The sequence below is a fragment of the Thunnus maccoyii genome, chromosome 13 (genome assembly GCF_910596095.1).
Source record: "Thunnus maccoyii chromosome 13, fThuMac1.1, whole genome shotgun sequence".
Taxonomy (NCBI): Eukaryota; Metazoa; Chordata; class Actinopteri; order Scombriformes; family Scombridae; genus Thunnus; species Thunnus maccoyii.
Window position 1 is genome coordinate 14,550,050 of NC_056545.1, and position 27,158 is coordinate 14,577,207.

General features: G+C 39.2%; 1 protein-coding gene across 2 annotated transcripts in view; it reads right to left on the bottom strand.

Moving 5' to 3' along the window:
- The window catches only part of nsg2 (neuronal vesicle trafficking associated 2), a 40,042-nt gene extending 16,623 nt beyond the window's left edge, over positions 1-23,419 (bottom strand). Inside the window, exons 1-3 of one of the 2 annotated variants that reach the window (XM_042430208.1) lie at positions 22,607-23,419; positions 21,968-22,141; positions 8,322-8,432 (exon numbers count right to left, since the gene is read on the bottom strand). In XM_042430208.1, the coding sequence (XP_042286142.1) occupies positions 8,322-8,432; positions 21,968-22,096 (240 nt within the window). In that variant the 5' untranslated portion in view covers positions 22,097-22,141; positions 22,607-23,419. Of the gene's footprint in view, positions 1-8,321; positions 8,433-21,967; positions 22,197-22,606 lie in introns of both variants that reach the window. The other variant, XM_042430209.1, reaches the window with a different exon arrangement.
- Between the last annotated feature and the right edge of the window lie 3,739 nt (positions 23,420-27,158).

Genomic DNA, 27,158 nt, shown 5'->3' on the forward strand with positions numbered 1-27,158 from the left:
GCTAACAGAGAGCAGGTCAATAGTACTAAAAAATAAATAATAACTTTCTCACTTCAGATGTTGACAAACTGCTTTCTTCTGCACTGGCAGCTTGACCTGATGTCAGTGATACGGTAACACGTATGGTAGAAATAGGTGGATCGATTGCAAGGAAAGGTGTTGAAGTGGGAGAAAACAACAGAGGAGAGAGGAGTAGAGGGTCAGACTAGTCATCCGCAGTCTGTCTGTCTCCTAATTGCTCCCATGGCTCAGCTTGTCAGAACAGCAGCAGCAGCATAGTGAAGGACTCCACTCTGCTGAGGACAGGAAGCACAATAACCACTCACTTTGTTTCTTCACTTTATCATTTTCAACACGGAAACATCAGATCCTGACTTTTCTCATTCTTATATTTCCATTTCTATTGTGACGTGCAGAATAAACACATATGTTATTGACCATCCATGAATGAATTCCTTCAATTTGTCACATCTGCAGTGTTTCTTGTTTTGTTAGTGTCTTTGACACACTACAGATTTTGCACTAATAGTCCTACTGTTTACTGTCTATACCTCACCAACACTCACCAACACACACTTCTGTAAACTTAGATTTTTCAAGAATGTTACAGGAATGTTTTAGGATATGAAAGAAAAATTGCTGGCTCTGTAGACTTGTAATGAAATATTGCATCTGCATCTACTGTAAGTTAACACAATGACTCACAATCATTTGATACATGTGCCAGATTTTTCTCTTTCAAGGTTCTGCAATAGTTAATGCGAAAATAGCAAAACTCTGTTTTAAGAATGCCCTATCTTGCAATATTAAGAAATCCTTTAAAAACGTGCTGGATCAGCACCAGACATTAATTACGTTTTCCTCGGGGCATGGCCTAATTTTCCACCAAATTTCATAGAAATATGCTAACAAGTTTTAAAGATATTCTGCTTCCTGACAAATAAAAGACACAATTATAATTAAGTTCACAGGCAGTTTACAACCAACCAATTAATACCTTTAGAAACTTCCCCTCACTAGTGTTGAAATGGAATTGGATGAGATGGTGTTAAAAAATAGCTATTTTCTGTTATTTCAAAACAAAATAATAAGTACTGTGAACAAAACATTTAAACAACTCGCACATGAATACGTGTGCCAAGAGATTTAATGCTTTCAGACTGTATGGACTTATGCTTGTTGGCCATCGATCAGGCTCAGAAAACCTTTTTAGTCTTGGCAACCCTTGACAACTGAGTTATTAAATCCAGCCATGGAGTTTGGATACGACAGCGTCTGTGTCCTTTTTTAAAAACAAAAACAGGATGGTCAATCTTAGACGGATTCAGGATTATTTTTCTGTAATGGCAAATTGAATTTTCTCTTTTGCCTTGACCTTTGAGATAAAATAGGATTTGCAGTTAGAATTTTTATTCAAGTCAAGTTATGTATATGTATTCATATCTGCTGATATCGATAGCGATTGAAGTCTGCAGTCCTTTGAGGTGCCGCTTGATATGGGATCTGAAACAAGAAGTAGAGCGGAACGGAAGCCATCTGGATTTATAAATCATCCCAAATATTGCTCACACAGCAGCGATGTCTGTCTCTGTTCTTATCTGTCTGTCTGACTTTCTATCTGGATCTAAAGATTGCGAGTTGTCCATCTGTCCAGCCTAAGTGTCTGTCCGCGTGTCTCATATGGCAGCTGACACAGGGGACCTCTCTGCAGTGACAAATGACTCAGACTTGAGTCTGCTTTGATGCATTCGGGAAGACAGACTGACCTAACCAGGACTGTGTTCATGGTTCAGTGGAGCGTGAAGACGCACATACGGTACCATCCAGCAGTGTGCTGGTTTTGATTTACAAAGTGTTATGATTTTCAGCCTGTTCACAACATCCTTTTCCTATCTGTTTTACACTGATAACTGATTTTCTTGCTCACACTACGTCAATAAAACCATCACATCCAGTTGAGACCTAAACTGAACGCCACAGTCTAAACCGATTCATAATTTAACAATCAATCTGATAACAGTCAACAACTCAAACACTTGATACTGTGTGTAAGCGTGTGTACTTCAAGTGTGTGTGCACGCCAAGGCTCTAAGATCTGGGGATCACATCTGGCCGGTTCATATTATCAGAAGCCAATTCTGAACAATAAGCCATCTGTGAATATCTGCCAATAGAAGCTGGCACAGTTATAACAGGAACTGAGAGTGTGTGTGTTTAGTGTTAGAAGTGTTGTAAAATGCTTCCCAGCGCTGATTTTGAAGAGAGAGCTGCTGCCACCGATTGTTGTCTTGGCATGACACCATGGAGGCGAAGAGACAAAAACAGAGGAAGAGGGTGAAAGGAGGCAAAATGGCGAACAAGACTGCGAGCTGGACAGATGAGAGGGAGAGAAGGTGAAAGGAGGACAGACGTGAGGGAGAGCGAGGGAGGAGTAAGGAAGACGGAGAGAAGAGGCGAACAACAATGAGTAGCCGACGAGAGTGCAAAAGGTTGCCAGGCTGAGTCCCTGGACAGGTTGAGAAACTCCTGCCTCTGTTACCAATTACATTCAAGCTGCCTTTGGGCAAAGTCTACAAACCACAGCTGCCGAGGTGCAGATAATAATAATGCAAGACTATTACTGTATTCTACTTGTATAAGTCAGCTCAAAACTTGTTAAAAATGAGTAAGCATACATGCCTTAGGCTGTCTGTGCTCACTTAATGCATCTCCTACAGTACGTCCCTGCAGCATCTGCAAGAATATAGTGATGTATATACTCTTCATAGAATCCCACAAGTAAAACAACAGAGTTTCTTGTGGTTTTTGTTTGTTTTTCTGGTGAAAAAATTCAGCCTGAAATACCTGACTTTTGTTGAACGCGGCTTATACGTGGGTATGAATGTAACCTCGCACAAAGGTACTACAATTATATTTTTTGTCAATATTTTGTGTCCAAGTGAGAGAATGAAAAAAACATCATCCTTTAATTAGTACTTGAAAGAGTAACATGAAAAGCAGTGAACTATCCACCTGTGGGTGCATTATTCTTGGGGTTCATTATTCATTATTTCCGTGTAATTGTTTTTTAAGAATATGGGAATGTATGTGTTTATTAGATTATTCAAATCTGATTTAAAACCAGTGGTACAACTATTTGAATAAAAGTCAGGTTTTAAAAATATCATTTGCAATGCAAATATTTCTTGTTGTTTCTTTACTTACTTAGAGGGACTCTGATGTATAATCAGCAGCTTATTCATATTTTACACCCATTATGTCTCCTGATGGTCCCTGTCCTTATCACAAAAGCACCTTGACTAGTATAAACTGTGATCATCAGTGTTCTTGAAACAGGAAACACAACAACTTGTTGGATGCATGGGGACGTGAAAATCAGTTGAAACAGTTGAAAATTTGGGTATATTTCAGGAAAAGTCAGTAAAAACTATGGGCTTTAAATAAACCGCAGTTTTAAATATATAGATTTTCTAAAATGACCACAGTGGAAGCTAATGCTCATATACAAACACATAATTATCTCTGTTTTCATAACACCTGCTGCACTCCAAGTACAGCAGAGGAGTTCAGATGCTGTTGCTCCCACGCTGACAAAAAAAAGCATCCGCCCTCCTCTTTCCCTCCCTCTGATGCTCTCCCTCCCTCAGTCCGCAATCAGGTTCAGAGTATAATACTAGTGCTGAAGGTAAATCAATTGTTCCCCCATTGTTCTCTTGAATGTCTGTGTGTGTCTGTGCATCAGTGTGGGTGTTTTAACAGACGACGGCTATAAACACTCCCTACAATCAGCGTATACTATTAGTCATCCATATGAAACAAGGAAGAACAATATGTGGAACAGGGAGGATGTGCAAGGTTTTCAAACTACAGCAGTAATTACCTCCAACCTGACAAACAGTGAGGGCCTTCTGTGGAGGCGGCAGATTGCAGCAAAGCTTTTATCAGAAGCCGAAGTGGAGGTAATAATGGGATAATTGTTTTGGACGATGGCTGCTTCTCCTGCCGCTACCTGCACAGGCCCACTAACTTCTGCTGGCACCGAGCGTATTGTGCTTGGCAGTCACGGCGCTCTCATGTGGTCAATGTCTATGTGTGTTTGTGTGTGTGTGTGTGTTTGTGCCTGATGAGGTTTGTGTTGGCATTTGTTTGGGAGTGTGAGAGTGTCAGTCCTGTAGGAGTAGTGTGTGCGCATGTGGGTTTGAAGTGTGTGTGAATCGAGAAGCCGGCCAAGTACACCATGTTTTCTGGATAGCCAGAGCCAGAAAACAAGCAGGACAACACGAATTAAATCTCCCCTCCATCAATCTCTACACCTGCATCTCTCAATCTGGGCTCTACTGCGCCAGACTAATCCTTCTCCTCTCTTCCAAGTCTTCATTTTCAGAGAGAGCTGCTCTTCGTGGCATTTTCCTTGTCATTAGGAGGTCTGCAGTCGAATGGAGGAGAAAGAGGATAGCTTGTTTGCAGCAGAGGTCATGAGCTGAATTTAAACCCAAAACACTGCCAACAACACAACACAACACAACATCTTTCTCTATTTCCAGTTTCATCCTTCTCATTAAAGTAATATTGAGTTTTTGAAGTGAATACTGATATTGATATTTATGAGTTTCAAAAAATCTGCTAAGCATATAAAAATAAACACATGGCATAAACATTTTTGATAAGAATCCTATAAAAAATGGGATGAATGCAGCACCATCCTAAAGAGTTTTGCAATATATTTTTTAAAATAAAAGTAAAATCCAGAAAAATAAATGAAATAAGTTGTTGGTGAATGTTTTGCAGATATGTTATGTATGAATAGTATGAACCTTTTGTGACTTGCAGATATGTTCATTAAAACCATTCCCTTATTATGTTGAAAGGAATCATAATTCGGCCAGCAGATTTCCCTCTAAACATATTGTTGTTGCATATTAGTATTATACGAGGGGGAAGTCATTGATAGCACAGGAGTAGGGTGTAGTTATCGGATTTGCCGCTAGTAGGCGTGTATCTACAGCTCGGTCAAACTAAAATTGAGACTGGAAGGGAGACGATTCGCCACAGTGGAAGAATTTCACGGACAAATTCAGGAGGCTTTGGACACGGTGACAAAAGATGACAACAGGAAATGTGTCCAGGAATGGGAGATGCGCTGGGACAAGTGTATCTCAAGGAGAGAAATTTGAAGGGGATTAGAAAGGTACCGATGAAAGAATTTTCGGGTCTCCCCCCTCATATGTACATAATTTTCAGGACACAGGGATGAATTTTGGTTATTTAAGAATTGTGAAGATAAGTGAGCAGGGCTTTATACAATTCAAAAAAATACATTTGTAAAAACATACCTTTAAGAGCAAACATAACAGTAAATTCTAAACAGTAAACTTCACTCGAAATGAAACTAGTATCAATAAAACCTATAAACACACATACAAAAAATATAATAAAGTGGAGCTGAGAAAACTTGCAGCTTGATAATAAACTATTCTTAGTGTGGAGAGCCTGTAATTCATCTGATTCATCTTTAGGTATTAACTTACAGTACATATCAATTTCCTTTTGTTCCTCTCTATGTGATGCAAGTGACTTATTTATGCCAACAGACTGAACTCCAATCAAAAACACCCATTCGCCTTTTCTGTTTTGTTTTTTTTAACAGCTGATATACTCTGATACTGATGTATTTGTGTTAAGCTAAATCCAGCAGATGATATCCACTCAGTCACGTTTCTTTCCTCTATCTCTCTGTTCCTCCCTCTTCGCCTCTCCTCTTCCTCCTCCATCTAACTGAGGCTTCTCCAGGTTCAGTTTGCTTGACATGCAGTGAATCGTAGGAGCATGTTGTCTGGCTTTATTTTAGCTAGCTAATGAGGGGGGTAATGTGCCCTCCTCGGTTCGTTCACGGAACAAAATAACTACAGGGAATATGCTGCAGCTCAGGTCTGCTGAGAGTAATCAGAAAGACGGAGAAGGAAAGGGAGGGAGGTGGGTGGGTAAAAGGCAGGCGGCGAGGGACAGAACGAGATTAGGAGGGGGCTGGGACACGGGAAGCAATGACACATGAACCTGGTCTAATGGGAGAAATCTTTGTGAAATAGAGGGCTGGCAGGAAGGAGGGAGCTTTGGAGAAACCATTATCAAATACTGTATATCTGCTCTTATGTCCTACTTCCACCAAATTATAACTGTATTTTATATTCTTGATGATTTATTTAGGGTAATGATGCAAAACGGAAATTAATGGCTCCCAAAAAATCACCCATTCTGCTTTTTCCTCACTTGCTCCTCATTTTATCTGCTTTCTGCTTTTACAGGAACACTGTCATGTCAGCGTTGCAGCCAAATGCCTGAAATGTAAAGTGTCTTTTATAAATGGAGTCTCAGTTTAAATCAAAAAGGGAAAAAAGCAATGCGGTAAGGAGAAACATGCAAAGAGAGGAAAGAAAGCAGCGACAGGAGAGAGAGGAGAGAGAAATGCAGAGAAGGATGGAAGGTGGTAAAGCAGGAGCAAGGCGGTGAGGGAGGGCAGATTAGAGAGCATTTTACACTCTGAGCTCTTCATCCATCAACACAATCTGCAAAGCTTTGAAGAGAGAAGAGATGTGCAAGCTTTTCATCCAGAAATGTTTGCTCTGCACTGCACAGCATGCTGTGCTATGTGTGTGTGTGTGTGTGTGTGTGTGTGTGTGTGTGCTTGTGTGTGTGTGTGTGTGTGTGTGTGGACATGCCTGCAGAATCAGCTCTGTCAGTCAAGCAAAGCAAGCGGTTCAGTTGAGCCCCCGAAAAACCAACCAGCATCGCATAAAATCATACAGACTGAAATGCATTTTTTGCCTAACAAAAGCTGATGGCGTGGCAAGCCTGAGATGAATCTAAAGTCTGCTGCAATGTTTTTTGGAAACTCTGATGAGCAACAATCTCTAACAAGGAGGTTCAGCACTGCTGCATAGCAATGTGTACATTTTTAACAATATGTCCCGATTTGTTTCCACATGCTGCAAGTGTCCAAAAAACAACAAGTCAAGTGTACAACATCCTAGAAGGCTGAACAGTAACGAAAACACAGTTCTTTCAATAATCAATAATGTAAAGATGTATCATACCGCACAAACAAATGAACCAGAACTCAGTGAGCAGGACTTCTCTTTCACAATATTGTATTTTACAGGATTTCTGCATCATTGCATGTGATGCAGGTGTATATACCTCAATTGTTCAGGTATTAATTTATTATATTAATCAATTCAATTTCAAGAAAACATACCACATATTGTAACATCATGATAGAAGACTTTATCCATATTGCTCACTCCCGTATACTCCTGTGTCACCTATATCATTTCAAACACATAAATCATAACATATATGTTGCAAAGGCTACAAGACTTCCTCCCTTTTTATTGCAGTATTTGAAATCAATAAGGTACTCCAGGGCTCAGCTAGGCTGAAGTAGACTCGACAGACAAAACTAATATTTTCACTACATAGAAGACTCCTGAGCTGCCAGATGCTGCCACTTCCATGACACCAAGCTCATCTCATGGCTTTGGAGTGCTGTAGAGGCCCAGGTGATGCAGTTTTCTACTTAACCTTGGCAGTGTGCTGAAACTGCTTCAGTGTAACTCTGTGTGAATAGTGTGTGTGAGTGTGTGTGTATGTGTGTGAGTGTGTGTGTGTGTGTGTGTGTCCTCCAGACAGATTTCACAGCCTCTTTCGGTGTCCGATATCTAATTCTGTTCTCCTCCACTTTGAAGGACCTTTCAGGCCAGTGTTACACCTCTCATACACACACACACACACACACACTAACATCCACACTTAGACATTTGCACATTTGCACGCTTGCGCACTTTCTCTCCTCTCTCTCTCGCTCCCTGTCAGGGTTGCCATGGAGGGAGGTTTTCATTGCTACCATGACAACATGAGTTCTCTGTGGTCTCCCCTAACGACAACAGAAGAATGGAACAGGCAGCGCCTGGGTGATGTAGATGTTTTTGGAAAGGTAGCTCTGTGATTCACACACACCGCTGGAGTCACTGGTCCTACCCTTCGCCAGGGAAGAGTGTGCGCTTGCATGCCTGTGTGTGATTATGCGTGTTTGTGTGAGAGATGGAGAGAAGAAAGAGACAAAGCATGTTGCTGTATGTCTGCATGCGATGATCATATTATTACCAATTCTTCAATTTATTTGCCTGCAGCTCTTTATTTACATAGCACACTATCTGTGTCAAGCGTAGGTGTATTTTTTAAACTGGTGGTTCAACCTGCTTCTAATTAGAGCCTTGATGACAAAAATGACCTCAACAACCTTCCTTTTATGTTTCAATTCTTACCTTAAGTCTCTCAGACACCCCGTCAGTAAAGCTGATGGTGAACTCCTCCACCTTAGGAACCTTCAGCCTCTTCTTCTCTGTCTGGTACTCTGTGCGAGTTTTCACCACCACCTGAAGGAGAGAGAAGACTGTTAAAGCAGTTAAATACTCAGAGATGCTTATGGTGAAAGATGGATGGATGTTACTGTTGGGAAGAAACGATCGAGTTGAATTTTAATGTTCCCCTCCACTGAAATATATGTTTTTCTTCTTGTTCCTACAGTTGGATGTTTGAGCTTCACTGTGCAGTATAATGAATGTGCAGTTTGACACTAGAAGGCTGTTTTCACATTCATGTGTTGAAAGTGGAAAGTTGCTCTGTGCTCATTGAAAATCAGATTTTTAGGGGTGGGACTATAGTATGAGCAAGATTTGTTACATCACAACTAGTTTGGAAGCAAATCTTGGTCCAATATTCAACTTACATAAGTGTGATGTGGAAACTTGAAGCTTCCAGTACACAAACACTGAGAATAGACTTTGCAGTGAAGTAGGAGACATCTTATATCCAACAGTTAAACTTCTGGAATGAAATAAATTTGCATATTCATAGATTCTGGAATTTTTTAATGAGGGAGAAGGAGTAGACGCCAAATTTGATTTTAAAGTGGTGATTATACTTTTATACATATCAGACACACATCATTGTTGTATTTTTATGTATTTTTATGTCTCAACAGATGTCTATAGGGGATCTTTAATTAAGTAATTTAATAATAAACACACTTCACATAAAAAAGGTAGCCATGTTAAAGAAAACAAGTGGAGGCACATAAATAATAAAATAAATTAAAGAAAAAAAATCAATTATGGGGAAAAGAAGGTACTCAGGTTCAACAACATCAGGGTAAATGTGAAAAGCATTTATTGATAAACGTTGGCCTTATCATTAACATAAAAGTAGCACAAGGTCATGTCACATATAAAACATATTACATTGTATACAGTGGATGATAAATGAAGTATAATGTCCAGGTGGAAGCCGATACCATGAACTCATGGAACTAATACAAATCACATCTTTTGTTATCCTCATTTTCTCATATATTTCCTTCAAAATTGGACCTAACTATATTGTAACTGTCTAGAGTTTACAACAGGTACAGTATAAGATTTAAAAGGCAACGTTTAGGAGATCTGCTGAGGTATTTGGCAAAAACAAAGCTTTACCTTGGGCAGTGGGTTTTTTCTATTTACAGATATTAGTGCAATGTTTACTGCTTGTATTAAAAGCTGGATATTCACAGCCAGAAATATCACCCTGAGCCATATGGGACCAAAAGAATAGATATGACACTGAGAGCACATCAGGGGCTCAGACATCTTCCAAAGTACATATTCTGATAAAGCTGAGATGCCATAAAAAAGTAATTTTGAGAAGAGAGGCTGAGATGAGTGCACAGCTCAGTACCCAAAGGTGTAAGTAGGGATACAGGATGAAAGCATATGTTGCTGTTTGATATTGAATCTGATAGAACATAAAAGAACACATAGATAACACACATAATAGTACAACTGTCAGTGTATAATGCTGAAGTGCAGTATAATGTTACAGAAGTGAATTCACTGACTCTGACCCTGGACTGGAAATGGATCCAACCTCAATTTTAGAACATAAATTACATCCCAACAAAACTAGGAACCATACTTCAGGAGAAACTAATGCCAGGCAGCTGTTAGAGCTCTACTGCATGTTAATAAGGTCTGGTGCCCAAAATCCAAGACCACCTACCTGAAAGGAAACCACTGTGCTTTGTGCTTTCACCTAGATGGAAAAAAAGAGCCAGCCCTGCTCCAGTACTGTCAGTCTAACACTCCTCAAGCAAACAGGTTCAGAGCTACAGTCAATATACAGGAGTCTGGATGAGAGGGACACGGGGAAAAGAGACAGAGTGAAACTCCCAAAACTAGATAGATTTATCTACTTTTCACTTTTCAGCTGTGTTGTGGAAGGTACTGGTGGGGAAAGTGGATTTCTTCATTCCTTTAGCAACTACGACTGAGGTGTCAACCTTCAGTCCCTCCATTAAAGGATAATACAGTTTTTAATAAAACATTTTAATTGTTTACAACCAGATTATCTAAGCTGCTTTATTTGAAAGCGAGCACATCTGAAAAAACCTGAAAGAAAAAAAGTGTCCATGCATAACCATGGTCCATTCAGTGGGTCAAAGTTGACCCAGGAGGTTAAACTGTGATGGATGTTCACAACAGACTGTTGAGGTAATAATTCACCTTTGTTTTCTATTTCAAATAAGTTTTTTGAATCTGTGGTGTGTTTAAAACATGTCGCTCATGTTTCCTTCTGTTTGTGATGATTTGCCATGTTCCAAACAATGTTATCATTCATAACATCATTAAGCAAACCTGTCTCCTAGAAAGTATATTTATATACTACTAAATTGTTTTCCCAGTTACTGTTGCTTCGGCAAATGTAATCGCCGCCTGGATTATGTTCACAGAAAATGTTTTTTCAAATGAATGAAACACAGGACTATGTCACCAGAGACTGGAGCTCACATCCTGAGTCCCATGTGTGGTTGAGTTTAGGAAACAAAAGCATTTTGGAAAGATTGTAGCTTCACTTACATGTTAATAAACATGTTGCACTTCAAGTCATTGTAAACTTTTTTTTTTTAAACCAAGATGATCTTTCTCTAACATTAACCAAGTGCTGCCAGTGTCTAAACATAACCATAAAAAGTTTAATATTACTATAGTTTCTGCTAGCGGATATTGTTGTGCAAGATTGGAAATTTAGGTAAAAAAAAATGTGTTAATTAACAACATTTTATCATTATGTTGAGAGAAACATAATTCAGCAGCGTTACGTTTCTTGCAAAACAAATTTGCTGTTGCAATTTAGTTCTATATGAACATAACTTCTAAGAGACAAGGCTGTATTATTCATGAGGAAATAAATGTGCATAAAACTCAATCCATGCAATCTTGGACCTGTTTTTAGTAACAGAGTGAACTTCTGCTTGGATATTCATTCACTTACACTACTGACTTGAGATTTAAAAATCCTGATCCTAAATCCTAAAAAACATATAAAACCTTCTCTAACTTGCCTTCTCTGCTTTAGCTTCATCTCTTCTTTTGTGGCACTGACTTAAATGATCAAAAGACTCAGGTTTCCCATCATCCTTGCACTTACTGAAAAGCGAAAGTGTCCCTCTACTGTTTTGTGCATTTGCCATATATGAATTTGCACAGGACAGAGGACCCAGCAGATGCAGAAAGAGGCGTGCAAATGACGAAGCAGAGGAAAGGTAGATGGAGAGGGAGAGAGAACAATGTCTCAGTGTCCTTGTGGCTAATTGTGCAGCTTCTGAGCGACTCTCTGTCACTTTGAGACAAAGCCAGAAACTGCTGTGCACACAAACTGGCTCCACTATCTGAATAACAAAGCTGTCAGTTGGCTCTAGAAAGCTCTTATCTAAGAGTTGAAGGCCGCAGTAGGTGTACTGAGTGCAGTGAATTTGATTGGACCCCTGAGGCTCGGAAGCCTGGTGGCTTCCAGCGCGGCAATGCCAGACGTCGAGTTCAAGCTTGTCATAATCATAACTAATGTCTCAATTTTGCCTCTACTTTCTCATTCTCTGACTCATTCACAATAACTTGCTCAGGGCCTTTAGGTTCAAACACAGCAGAGCTTTATGTTGCTTCATTACTCTGTCACCCCTCCTCTATTTTTCAGTCCTTTGTTTCATATTACCCAATGAAGTTGCCATCAATCAACATTCCCTCATTTACACAGCCCTTTAGCTATCAGCAGCACATAGGAATCTAGTGAACAAAGTGCCACCTGCTCTGATCAGACAGGTCCAAATACTCTCTGGGAAACTATTAATTTATGAACAATAAAATCTGTTTAACAAAGCTTGATGCGAAAACACATCATATAAATGATGCAGCCGTGAACAGCTGTGATAGAAAGAACGAGAATGTAATTAAAAGTTGCTTACTTATTAATCCACAGAAGCAGCACCTCATTTTTCATTTCATGTGTTGTTTATTTCTTTTAGCGGTGTGGCTTTATAGATGGCTATATGGGTCCAGAGTGAAATATCCCAACAAATACTGCATGGATTTCTATGAAATTTGGTTCAGACATTCACGGTTCCCAAGTGATCTTCAGAAGTCAAAACAGCTTTCGCTCTCTGAAAGATGTCTCAGAAATCTCTCTTTTTATTAAATTACATGGCAGAGCACTAAGACAGACGTTTCGCAATGTATGCCTTCTTTAGTGTGAACAAACTGTATTTCACCTCAGTTATTTCTACCTTCACAATGAGACAAGTGCAGATGGTACTGGAGAGTGACTGAATAGTGCTGACACATGTCAATTAGAGATACTCAGAACAAAGACAAAACAAAACCAGTGCAGTGTACAATGAGACAATGAGAACCCCGCCAGGCCAAAAAAACATTTTTTTAATGGCAAAAATAACACCAAATATCCATTCATTCGGAAATCAATAGCATTTGGGAGCCTCTGTGCAGCGCTGTTTCGAAACGTGAGTTAACCTCTGTGTTGTTGCCTGGAAAACTTCTGGTAGCGTAACTCCTTTTAGGGATTACGACAGTGCATAATATGTGTGCACGTAGCGGGTGAGTAAGTGGTTGAGTGAGAGAGCGAGCGGAAGAAAAGTGACAGTAAATGCCAGCGGAGCAGAGGAAAAGGTTAGCATTAAGTTGTTAACCTGGTAGTGAATGTGCAATACGGGCTACAATGTGTCAGTTAAGAAATACGGCAGCTTGTCAAGACCAAGAGAAGTGACGTCTATTCTTTCCCCAACTGCTGGAAAAGTGAAGTCGGCTAGACAGACGCTAAACAGAGAAATAAAGGACAGAGAAATGTGTGGCTGCTGAGTTTCCAGACTTTTGCTCTTTTGCTCACAGAAGCACAGCCTCTGCTGCAATTTGCTGTGAGAATCTATTTACATATATTCAATTAGTCATGTATATTTTATGCAAACGTCTTTATGCACTGTGACATTCAGTATGTCTATGACTCACACAGAGTCGCTTTTAGATCTGTAACAGAGCTCCACAATTCATTTATTTCTTTCTGTGTGGTGAAATGACTGGTGGATGTTTTTGAATTCAAGATGACTTGATATATGTTTTTGGATGTTTTTTTTTTTTTTTTTTTTCCAAAAAGCACTTAAGAGCTTTTTAAGTTTTCCTTTTTTTTATATTCGAGTGAATGATGAGTGTCACATGAACTACAGAAAAGTACATTTCAGAAAATGCACGGTTATAGCTCGTCAAACTCAGCCTGCTCCTCTCTCTTTCTGTCTCCATTCACAGTTTTTTTTGTTGTTTTTTTTAGATTTGATATTCCCTGTGGAAAAGCTGTCAGAACTTTTCTTTTCTTCCCGTCTTCCCCACTATGTGATCCCTCAGACCTGTTATCACTATGATTGCTGTTTGATTTTTCATCCCCACAGACTGAGCTGCAGAGTTGGTCTTTGGTGAAGTTTGCAGTGTGGAGGGCAGCCGCAGAAATTCTTTTGACATGTTTGATAGTTGTGTTTCCTTGTGAATAAAACAGTGAATGAAATCCATAGAAAAAAGCAGAAGGGATCCATCTCTGTGGCAGCTGATTTGGTACAACATGAGGTCTAACATGATGAAGCTGTGATATAAAGATAAAGATGATTAATGTTTAATCAGCTCCTCTTTTAGTGCTTGGATATTCAGGCTGATTTGCATGAGATGGTTCAGTAGACACAGAGCAACGTGATTCAAAAATAAGATATCCACTATTTGGAGATCTGAATCCTGTTCTTATATGAATGTGGTTAGAGAACAGCTCCAACGATTAGTCGATTAATCGATTACTTGCCAACTATTTAATGAATGGACAACTATTTTAATAATTTATCATTTGGAATCATTCTTTAGGAAAGAAATGTCCAAATTCCCTTGTTCCAGCTTCTCAAATATCTTTGAATGTCAAATATTTTTTGGTTTCTAAACAGAATAGCTTTGAGTTGTGGACTGTTGGTCAGGACAAAAAAATTTTGGTCAGGACAAAGTGGAGGATGTCATATTGGTGTTTGGGAAACAGTGATCAATATTTTTCACCATTTTCTGTCATTTCATACACCAAACAACTAATCGATTCATCGAGAAAATAATCAACAGATTAATCAATAATGGAAATAATCACTAGTTGCAGCCCTAGGCTACATTAGACACATTAAATATAGCTTTTCAAAACAAACCAAGGCTAGAGTTTTCTTTAAAAGTGCATAAACTGATTTTTTTTTTTGGCTTCTTGGATACAGTGGAGACAAGCTGTTTGCAAACAATTATCTATTTACACATCCAGCAGATACAGAGCAACTCAGCTGGAGTTGTGTTTCTAGCCACCTCATGAATATAAGTCCAATATTCACTCTCCTCCTAGCTCTGTTTTCCTCTCCATTAACTCCAGAGGGAAATATCTCCCTCTTTAGCTGCTAATTGCTCAACTATTTTCAAAAGCGACAGTTGCTAACTTGTGTAGTGTATAGTAGGTTTATCAGAGCTTTATCACTGCATCAGAAAATGACGGTGATGAGAGTGGTGAGAGTGAACCAAAACAGTAAACCAGAAAACCAAAACAATGAGCTAAAAGACACTAAAAAGCTCCCACAGATAAGAGAAACTGCAGAATCGAGTGATAATTGTAAGTGGGGTTGTAACTTTTCACATACAATGCCTTGTTAATATAAAAATATTGATTATTGCAGCTTAAAAAAAACAAAAGCTTTACACCATTGCGAAGAAACCACAATCAGTGAACTCAATCCTGAACCCACTGCTGGTCTCTCAGGGTAAGCACTGATGGTTCTCTTATCTTACGGGCATAAGTAAGAGCAGTTATTTGCATTCCCCTGGCATCAGAGGTGTAAATCAATCCCTACGTACACAGCTAGAATGAAAATCAGCAGGGCTCTGAGTTCTGAGGTGCAATACTGACAAACCACTCGTCCAACCAACAGGCAGCACTGCAGTGCTGTTGGATCACACAGTATAGGGCTACAACTGAGGATGGGTTTTGAGAACTGGTACTAAATTGGTATTGGTTCCTGACTGGTCAGTACCAAAATATTATAAGCTCCTGGAAAAGCTGTGCTGCTATCGCTTTTTATGTATTATGTGAAAAGTGCCCTGAGATAACTTCTGTTGTGATTTGGCACGACACAAACAAAATTGAATTGAACTGAATTTGTGCCAAAGTTATAAAAGTTGAGGTGATTTCCTTTGAGAGATTTCTGGGATTGTGTTTTTCTCTGAGCTCTCGCTAGTTTGAAGTGGGTGTGATTTGGAAAAGAGATGATGTCACATATGTCCATGAAAAAACAAATACATTATTGTCCATAATACTGTCGTCATTGAGGCATTTTTCATCTGGGCCAAATATGAAGGGTGTGTATTAATGAAGTGGCTTGGTTAAGGTTTAGTTGAGGTTGACATCTGGAACCACTGCTGAAACTTGTCTGGTCCGACATTGGGCCAGAATAGCTATGGTCATTGGCTGAGATATGGATACTGTATGTCATGGAACATATGTGGCCCATGTTCTAGCTACCAGACCTGGACCACCCATGGACGGGAATTCATTGCTGTATTTGAGCCATGTGTAAGTGGGCTGTGTGGCCCGTCACTGGGCCAGACCAATTTTGCTATGTGGGTTATCGCAAACGCTGGACACGTCTCACCCTTAATGGGCGCCATCTTGGCTATGTAGCAGAAAGGCCACCAACCACCAACCTAGCGGAGATTTGAAAGCAGGCTAAAAGCTGTTGTAATTTTCACTGTAGGGCTGTTAATATATCACTTTATTGAGTTTTAATATTTTTTTATCCAAATATTTTTATCCAAATATTTTCAACTATAGGGAGATGACCACAGCCCTTAACCCAGGTCACCACCTCTTTCCAGAGGCACATAATCAAACATCCTCATACCTGCTTGGTATGAAGTTAAGAAGAAAAACATCATTTGTGAGCTTGTCAATGTGTCAAAAGTAGCCATAATCACTGATGGGTGGACAAGTATCACACAGGATCACTATACCACGGTCATGTGTATCACAATTTTTTTTTTGTTCTGTTAGCTTCTGAGAAGCTCAAAGACTATAGTTCTTTGGTCATTTGTAATATTTAATATTGTTTAAGTTTAGTTTCTGGAAGTGAAGCAGCATTAAGGCTCATCACCACCAGATATTTGTAGCAATTGCTCCTCCATCATTACATATACAGGAAACAATTTAACTTGTTATTTCTGCAAAAAAGTAATAATAAATTATCTTTTTTCATGTCATGTCTTTATTTTTGCACCAAATTATGGAGAGTAGTATAAATAAGAGTATTGATAAGTATTGGTATCGATAAGCAATAAATACTAACGATATCCATCCCTCGCTGCAACTAATGATTCTTTTCATTTTCAATGTTCTCAATTGATCGGTTAGTCATTCAGCCTATAAAAGGTCAGAAAATAGTGAAAAATGTCATTTCCTGTTTCCCAAAGCCCAAGGTGACGTCCTTAAACATCTTATTTTGTCCCGACCAACAGTCTACAGCCCAAAGATATTCAGTTTAGTGGCATAGAAGACTAACAAAAGCAGAAAATCTTTACATTTAACAAGCTGGAACCAGAGAATTTGGACATTTTTTCTTACAAAATGATGAATTGACTATCGAAATAGTTAATTTTTTGTTGATCGACTAATCAGTTAATCAACTAATCATCGCATCTCTAATACAGTATACAGTATAGTGATTGTGGTGATATTTATGGCACAAAGTGGTTTCTTCAATACTTTAAATACAAAAGATGAATAATAAGATATTTCCTTTTGTTAGTTCCTTTTATTTCTCTTCTTTCTTCTTTATTCTTCCTTCATATTTACAAATGTGTTTTTTAAACATATTTATAAGGTGTGGGCTGAATTAAGCTCTTGCAGAAATGTGAAAACTGAATTTACTAATCCATATTTTTCCATGCTCCTCATTTAATTGACTTGTATTTCCTTGAATTTAAAATTGAAAATATGCCTGATTCATACAAAGAACAGAGGTTTTGACTGAACTTGGGTATAGTAAATAGATTTAATGATTCATAAATATTAATATTCATTTTTAAAAAAAGCTTAACATTACCTGTTGACAAAGCATGTCTTTTAATTACAAAGCAAAAGCTGACAATTGACATCTTGGCCACTAATAGACTCTATCAGCTTGCAGGCTTTCATTTTCATAAACAGCATGTTATTGCTTTATTACTGCAATACATTAGTTTGCCTTCAGAAGTCACAGCTACTTTCACAGCCTCTGTGCACAGTCAGCCGAATAAATGTGAAAAGAGTTTATGTCTAATTCGAGATCATTTGTCAAATTAAACTTGGATGATGCTTCTGGATCTGGTTCCGAGGGCCTCACATCATCACAACACATACTGTCAGAAATCATTCAACAATCCATTACTGATTTAAAATGCTTATTGAAGATTCCTGCTCCAAGGAATCCCTCCCTAATTTATGAGGTTGTGCACACAGCTGTAAAGAATGAATGAGACTTAAAAGCAAAGAAGACGAGGTGAGAAAAGGATGAAGGTGTGTAAAGAGATATGTTGGACAGGATAAGAGACTGATTGTAAATCTTTCACGGCCTTTGAAGCAGATCTGTGTACCTGAGCTTTGTTCTCAGAGAAACAATACACAGAGAGAAAAGATGTCTGTCTGTGAGTCAATCTGTTTATCTCCATCTCTCCACCCTCCTCTGGTTGTTGTTTTTATTTTTAAACTACCAGCAATCCAATCAAGATATTGGCGACCGAGCGGTGGCTTTGACGCGTCCCTGCCCAGATGGAATCAAATCTAATACCACTCTAATGCCTCAGCCTCTGTATACCACAGCGGCATTGTTATTTGTGTGTGTGTGTGTGTGTGTGTATGAACTTCACTGCAAACCCCGCCGTCACTGCACCCCGCCCCTGCAAATATGCCTGGGTAACCCTGTAGTCGGGGAGGTCACACAGTCATCAGGCAGGATTAGGGCTTGTGTTTGTAAAGCTTCTCTGAACTGCAGCACAGATCTGGGGTGCTGTTCAGGTCACATGACCCAATAAACCTCACTTTAGCTTTAAAAGGCAGACAGATAGAAACTGGTCTAAGGTCAGATCCTGAAAGCCTGATTAAAGAAGATGAACTGTCTGGGTGGGGCTGGCGGCAAAAACAACAATGTTAAATTACCGTAAGCGAGATAATAGAGATTTTCATAATGAAGATATAATTGGTGTGCCATATTTTAAGATTTTGTGGTAGAAATCCACACAAAGTTACAGCGTCCCACTACATTGTCCAACACTGCACTGCAAAATAATAATGACACTAGCTTCAAAAAGGCAAACAAAATATGTTAAATGCTATGTTAAAAGAGCAAAACAGTATGATCATACACACATACAAAAAAGGATGAAATATTGTGTCCAGAATTTCCATTAAATGAACTGTGATCACTATCATCAACATCCCCTATGCTCTGTTGTCTAATTCGTGCATCACTTGCCAAGGAGACAAATTCTTACACTTACAGCTGGAGACAAATTCAAATATTTAACAGCAGACTGACCTTTACAACTCCCACATTGTCCCATGTAAAAGCAAATCTGCATTTGCATAATTTTTTTTTTTTTCTTTAAACGGGTGATGTTGATTCTGCTGTGTGTGATTAATGCAACTGCAAGTATAGAAAACTGAAACCGGCGGTTGAATTAACAATTTTTCAGTCCCAAACTGAGCAGAATACAAAATCTGCATCAGCTGTCAGCTAGCATATCGAAAAGCAACAAGCAACAGCAATCTCTGTGTCCGCAACTCTCAAGGCATGCAAGAACTCACAAAAAAAAACAGCAAGCCTTCTTCTTTGACCCTATTTTCCCTTCAAATGTCACAAACAATTACTCGCTGGTACATCGCGGGAGTTCATACTCCAGCCAGCTCATTCTCTCTGCCAGTCTACCTGCTCAGGTGATCAGTGGAACCAAATTACACACTTTAGCAATGTGGTGCAACCGACACAATGGCAGCTTTGACTACAGTATGTAGCAACGTTCTCAAGTCTAGTGGGACTGATTTCATCAGAGTAAAATGACTGACGGCTCTCTGAATGTAATGTCACAAACTGGTGGCTGCTGACAGAAATGACTTGTCACTCACACATGAGCACATGCTCTCAAATGCCTGTATTGCACACACACACTCCTTCAAAATGTACGCAAGCTGCACTGTTCTGCTCTGTGAGTGTGTGTGTGTGTGCGTGCGTGCATATGAGCGTGGTGAATGACAAGGCTCCCCAGTTAACAAGTATATGAAATAGAAAGAGATTATTCTTCCCTTAGCAGAATACACAGAGAGGGTTCAAGCTATGCTGCGTGCTTGTGTCTGCAGTGGTACAAATGGGCGGCCATGTTGGAATATTTTTGGGAGTTTTCTGTGAACCCTCAACAACAAAAGCACTTGAAGAGCTTTATTCCACATTCAGATATTCATCATATGCAAGAATGTGACACCTGCTATTATAAACTGGCGCAGATTGTCATGCTTTTCAAATGCCAGCAGGTAACGTAAAGCCTTAGTTGACACAATGATATATAAGGCTTTTGCAGGATTAAATTAGCTATATTTAAAAGGTCCCACAAAAAGATATCTGACATCTTTCCTGTTTTTCCAGGAATCACAACAAATTATATTAGTTATGGAGAGAAAGGCTGTTTGTTTTGAAAGGATGGGTACAGAGGTGGGATTTGTTCACTCTGTTATAGGGCTGCGACTATAACAATAATTTTCATTACTGATTAATATGTCAATACATTTTTTATCATGCAATTGATCCTTGTCTGTAAAAATGTAAAAAATATTTTTTTAAAAAGCCAATCATAAGTTTCCAAAGCCTGAGAAGGCATCTGAACAGTCTGTTTTGTTCAACTGACAGAAACCCAAAGATATTAAATTAATAGTTTGACATATTGGGAAACTCACTCATTTGTTTTCTTGCTGAAAGTTAGATGAAAAGATCGATGCCCCGTCATGTCTGTATGGTAAATATGACGCTACCGCTAGCAGCCAATTAGTTTGGCTTAGCACAAAGGCTGGAAGCAGCAACCTGGGTCTGTCCAAACATAACAAAGTCTATCAACCAGCACCTCTAACAAGTCATGTCTTGTTTAATCTGCACAAAAATCAAAGCGTAAAAACATCTACTTGTGGCTTTATAGGCGTTTATGTACCAGACTAGTGCCAGGACCAGCGAGATATAAGATGTTAATTAGCTTTGTTGAGGTGTTGGCTAGTTGCTTCCCCCTGTTTACAGTCACTGTGCTAAGCTAATCTAACTAGCTACTGGTTGTAGCCTTGTATTTGGTATCAATCTTCTGATATAACTCTCGCAAATAAGCATATTTCCCAAAATGTCTAACTATTGCTTTTAAATTCCTTAATCCATTTACTGTTTGCCAAAATTATTTTTCTGGTGATCCACTAATCAATCAGCCAATCATTTCAGCGCTACTGAGACGGCTTTACTGGTTGGCACGCTTCCTTGTGATGATGTCACCATTAAAGTTGCCATGTTTTCCAGGAAGTTGTAGTCTCCAGGTCATTTCGATTTCCCAAGCAATCACTGTTCACTTGTTCCTATGTGGATATGAAGGATTTTTAAATTAAATGCTGACTGTAACTGAAGTAAAAGTAAAAGCTACTTGTGAAAGTAAGGTAGGTCTGCATGTGGGTTTTATTCCCCAAAGGGGATCCAAACTCTCTAATATTCATATAAAGGAGCCAATACCTGTTTGAAACTGGATTGATTGTCCCGTTAAATTCCTGTCTGAACTCTTATTAAGCTGAGTATATTGGTTTGCTGTATGACAGTCATCCTTCTGATAGCTAATAAGACAAGAGGTGCAATGATGTTATGATCAATTTTGTCATTTCATCTCGGAGTTCTGCAATAAATAATTGATCAGCTGCTCACAGTAGAAATATGGATTCATATTGCTGCAAAATGAAATCATCACACTGCCTTGAATGAAACCAAAACATCAGCGGATTCATAATGAAGCTTTCATATGTGCGATGAGCATCAATGAGCTTGCCTATTGTCTAATTCCATTGATTTTCATAATGTGCAATCAGTGCAGCTCTCTGTCCCGACCCCATAGAAACACCAATCGGCTCTCCACGTTGCACTGCCACCATGGTAACTGGATTAACAAGCGGCGGTGCAGTTACTATGGGATGTCGGGATGATAAATGACAGTCTGTCTGGCACCAAATCTGTCTCCTAATCTCAGCTGGAAAACAAAGGACACGGCTGGGAGACAGATGAATGAACATGTGAATGAATGAAAGGGTGTGTGTGTGTGTATACGTGTGTGTGTTTGGGGGGGGGTATACAACATAAGAGAGTTTAAGGACAGCGTAGCTGAACAACACTGAGTTCACACACACAGAAAGAAGGTTATTTAGAAAAACAGATAGATGCACAAACAAGCAGGAAATTCTGTCACACACACAAACACACATTTGGGCAGCTGTCTCTCACCTTGTCAGGTGCTTGGCTCTGGAGGCTGCCAACATCCAGAGGAGTGATGAGGGGCACATTCTGAAAGCCGTCCTCCACGCTCACAGGTTTGGCCCCTTTGTCTTGAAGATTACTCCCCAGTTTCACCATCTTTCACTGACCTTATATATTCCCTTATTTCCCTGAAGACTGCTCCTGAATAGAGGAGGTGTTGAAAAAAGGGATGGTTTTACCACCTGGCAGGCTGTAGCTACATGATGGAGAAGAATGTAATGTAACAGGAGATTAAAAATTGATAATATTGATGTGATTTTAACTTGTTTGCAGCCTTAAAGCACACAATAAGCTTAGATGTAAAAAAAAAAAAAAAAAAAAAGATGTCAAGTAACTGTTTTGTTGAGAGATATGGAAATCAAATTGTGTCAAAATGTGAAGTAAGACAATTCATGATTAAAGAAGCAAAACAAAACAAAAAAAGCAAAATTTGTTTGCAAGATAAACATATCTCGCTTTATATTTACCGAAAACCAAACAGATAAATTAGATCCTCAATAGCATCTTCCACACCTTTCTCCATCACAAAAAAACACCTAACAAAAAAGCACCCCTAAAAAAAAAAAAAAAAAAAAAAAAAAAAGGCAGTAAAAAGCAGTTACTTACAGCTGATCGTCCTTGTCCGCCCGCTTCCTCTGTGCTGCGGCAGTGTTTGTGACTGGACAGAGGCGGAGTGAAGCGCAGATGAGGAGCAGGTGAGGCTGCGCTGCGCTGCGGTGTTGCTGCTGCTGATGCTGCGGGAAAGCAACGCTGCACCGCCGGAGACCAACTGGATGTCTGGCGGCAGGTTTCCTACCAGCAGGGCAGCCCAACCCCCCTAATCCAAACACTGCCTCCTCTTCTTCTTCACCGTGCAGTTACACCCAGCCGCTGGAGCTGCCGCCGCTAGGGGGACTTTTTTTTTTTTTCCTTTTGGGAGTCTCGTTTATTTGGCCAAAGTGGAGGTTGAATTAATGTTGCCTTCCAGTGCTGTCCGGAAACTCCTGTACCAGAGAGCTGAAAGGGTGGAAACGTTTCAAAAGGTTTCATATCTGAAAAACGCGCGCAGGAAAATGATTCACATAAAAGCAAATAATGCCCTGTTGCGAAAGTATCTGGAGGCTATTCATGTTACAGTAGGCTATGGACTATTTAGCCTGGTAAATAAATTAATCAGAGGAGATTGATGTTGTGTCCGAATGAAGGATTTAGATGGAGGTCAATTTCTGTTTCATTCATGTCTTTTGTGACAGCTCCAGAGTTAACCAGAATGAAAACAACAGCCGAACAAAGCAGAATAACAATCTTAGGCTATAAAATCATTTATTTCCTACGTTATTATTGATTCAAAGTCAGTGCTCTGTGCCTCCTAAATGTCACATGTCAACACCTCAGCAATCATAGAAAATCCACACTTTCCCGGTTGTAAATTTGCCAAAAATTAAATTCTTCACAAGATAGACGTTAGACTTTGAATTTTCCTACAGCACATGAAAGCAGCATAAGCCATGTGGCAGTGAAAGTGGTTCTTGTGGTTTTACGGCGCCATCTGGCGCTTAAATCATTGACTCACAGTCAGATTTAAGATATCTAAAACAGGAGGGCGTGTCTACAGAAATACATCAATAACCAGACTGTCAGTGTGTGAAACCACGTGTAAGATAGATGCTGAGATGTGTATGCCTGTGTGAAAAATATAGGGAGGTTTATAAGTTATTTCTCTGCAGTAGTTAGTGGGCAGCAGAAGGCTAATTTGTCTGAGGAAAAAAAAAAAATCTGACATAAAAGCAGAGGAGACACACAAATCAAAAGGGCAGGTAAATGCAATGTTTTGAAAAGGCTAAATCAATAAGATATGTGTTTAAGATAAATTAAGATAATTATTGGAGCAAGTACTTCCTACTGCAGGTAGGTCATTCTGCAGACCCTTCAGTATGCAAGATGAAACATGTTGCAGTACAAATGTAAAGATGCACTCAGGCTTTTAAAAAAAAAGCTCATCAAGTGCTCACTTTCTCTTTTATTTGAGTAGATCTCCCTCAATCACTTGTTTAAAATGAGCCCAGGGGAACAATTTTTTTTTTCTCTGTCTCGGACACTTTACGTTCTCTTCTGTCACCTGTGGCCAGACACATCATCAGATAATCCACATAATCATTTGCATGATATTAAAGGTGTTACAGTAGGTGTAACACTTTTTAAAAAGATTTTAATCCATGTCAGACATCAAAAGTACTATTATATTTCACACAGGCTTCACTGAAACAGCTACTCTCTATTTCGATATTTTTCAATTTCAATGCTCTATTTTTTACGATAACCTCTCCACAGCTACAAATCGATGCACTGCACCTGTCACTGTCCATGCATGAAGTCATGACGTTATAGAGTCTCCTGCCAGTTGCTGTCACCTCCTGGCCTTTCATCCTGAACCAGCTCTTTGCCCAGTCTGTCCCTCTCTGGGTTGATCATAGTTTGTAAAGATGCAGGTCAAGACCTCAATCTGTGGTAAACTGGAGTAAACTGGAAGGCATCCATATCATCTCAGATGGATATATATGAGTTGTTACATTACTGTTATCAGCAGCTTAAGAAAAAAAAAAGCTCTAATGTATGTCATGCATGAGAAATGAGCAGTGTTGATATCTTTAATAAAAAAGCAAAATTCATACTTGCTTTTATGTCTCTATGGTGCCAAACCATGTTCAGGAAGTTGCTCCTTTTTGGTCTCTGGGGAGTTAACTATAAGCAGAAAACAAGATACTGCAACCAATATTATCTGCTTTTGTGAGAATCTCAAAGCAAACCTCTTCCTAAGGAGTCTTCTATTCTGTTAAAGGGTTTTGGGGGAGTTTTTCCTTATTCAAATCAAGGATCTTAGGATAGAAGATCTTGTGTTGCTGCACAGATTGTAAAGCCCCCTGAGGCAAATTTGTGATTTGTGGTATTGGGCTATACAAATAAACATTGACTTGACTAGATGAGATTTGTTTGCACTGAAGAAACAGCACCCTCTAGTTGTTTTGTGCTAGAAGGTGATGAAGCTGATTTCCTTAATTTCATTTTATGACACAATGTGATAATTTTCTCTTGTTTATATATAAAATGTAAGTCTCATGTCTTATTAATTTTAACCATTTAGTAAATATGTTATTACCACTTGATAGCACAATTGATCTATCCTGTGGTGATTTGTCAGAGCAGTGCCACGGTGAACTGGGCACAGGAGAGTTGTATTATCTCACCCATAGTAATGATGAATAAAACTACTCTGAGCTGGAAAGGCAGACTACATTATTACTCAAAGTTGAGTCATATAGTCTGCACTTGATGCCAGTATTAATATTTTACTTCAACAAACTCTCATCAGTTTTGAGAGAAAATGAAAGTGCACATATGAAGAGCTCTGCTGCTAAATGATAAGTCACGCTCAACAGTGCATGATGCAACCAGCTGAGCTGTAGGTCAATTTGTTCAGTTTTTTCTTGGAATTTGACAAAACAACACATGACCCAGTCAGCATTCTTGCTTTGATTGGTAGATGGCATGTTTATGGATCCACAAAGTGAATGTGATGTGGGTGAAATGTGTGATTTGGGCACAAGCCTTGAACTGAGCAGTAGGTGTGTAGACATTGTTCATAATACACAGAGGAGAGAGAGTTTAGTGCTGTAATTCAGTGGCATACACACTTCTTTTACACATGAATATGTGCTGAAAAGTTGTTGAAGATACTGAATGTATTTATTTTAGCAGCCTTAGACAAACAAGGAAATAATTTAGCAAATTAGCTGATCATTGAAGATATAAACCGCCCAAAGCATGCAGCCAGTGATGTGCGTTTCTCTGTTGGCTGTCCATCTGAGCTGGTGCAAATGACAACTCCAAATACTGCTGAAGGTTGGTTTCTGTTTCTTGATCAGAGTGATTGTAAAGATATCTTCTACTTCACAGGCTAGGTCATAGTGTTTTTTCAGACAATACATTTACTGGATTTTCTTTGGAAAAAGGCAAAATATCTCCCGTTGTATTTCACAAAACACAAATGTACCAGAATCAATCGATAATATAATCAATAGTACTCAATATTACTCAAAAAAAGTAATAGTAAAAGTAGATTTAGGGCTGAAGAGCAAATGATCCCCAATGGAAAATCTAATTTTTACTGACCCTCGCACCATGTTTCACTGATCTAGAAGTGTTCCAACAGTGTGTCAGAGAGTGTCTGAATGTACTGTAGCTTAGAGGTTATGATGCTGACCATAAACTGTAAAGGCCCAAGTTTGACTCTGGCAGGGGATCACATTGTATCTCAATTATCTCCGTTATTTCCTGTTAAATCTCCCCACTGTCATATAAAATGTAATAACTTACTTAAAATGCTCATGAAAAAGGGTGTGTCAGTACACTGTGACATCACTGTTACGCGTGGTTGCAACAGAAATCAGCCATCCACACTTATCAGTGATGTTGGGTGTGGTCAGAGGTGCAACAGACCTGACACTTTTTATAGTACCAGAGCAGCATGAAACACTGCTTTTAACACCAAAACACATTGTGTGTATCCTCGAGGTCTAACAAACATGTTGAGTGCATTTCCTTAATGAAATCATTTGCCAAGCAGATTTTTCTTCTGTTTTTAAATTGTGATTTGTTTACATTCATGTTTGCTCGCTAGCAGCCGGCCTTTGTTGGCACGTTGCTTCATTCCTTAGTGTCTTTCTGCCACCAACTGCCAGTCAGCTGAACAGCGTAAAACTGATGGCAGGAATGTGTATCGTGTCATGCATGGGCACCTGTGCATCCTCTAACGGGACCAATACAAACAAAAAACAGTGCTCAATAGTTCTTGTAGTGGTCCACAGGGTACCTTTCGGGTCACTCTTAAAGGGGCAATATTATGCTTTTTGTGATTTTCTGTTATTTATACACTGTTATGATGTCAGATATCTACACTAACCATTGTTAAAGTTCCAAAACTTGAGGTTAACATATGTAGAAATGCTCCCTGAAAGTGAAAAGCCCGGGCTTCAACCTGCCCTGAACGCTCGGTTTTCGACGTTTTTTTTCTACCTTGCCAACAAGCTGATGTCAGCAACGTAGAAAAATGCACATCCATTAAAGGCCGTCTGTTCCGTACCCTTTGTTGCTTAGGTTTTTGCATCAGAACAGAGGTGGC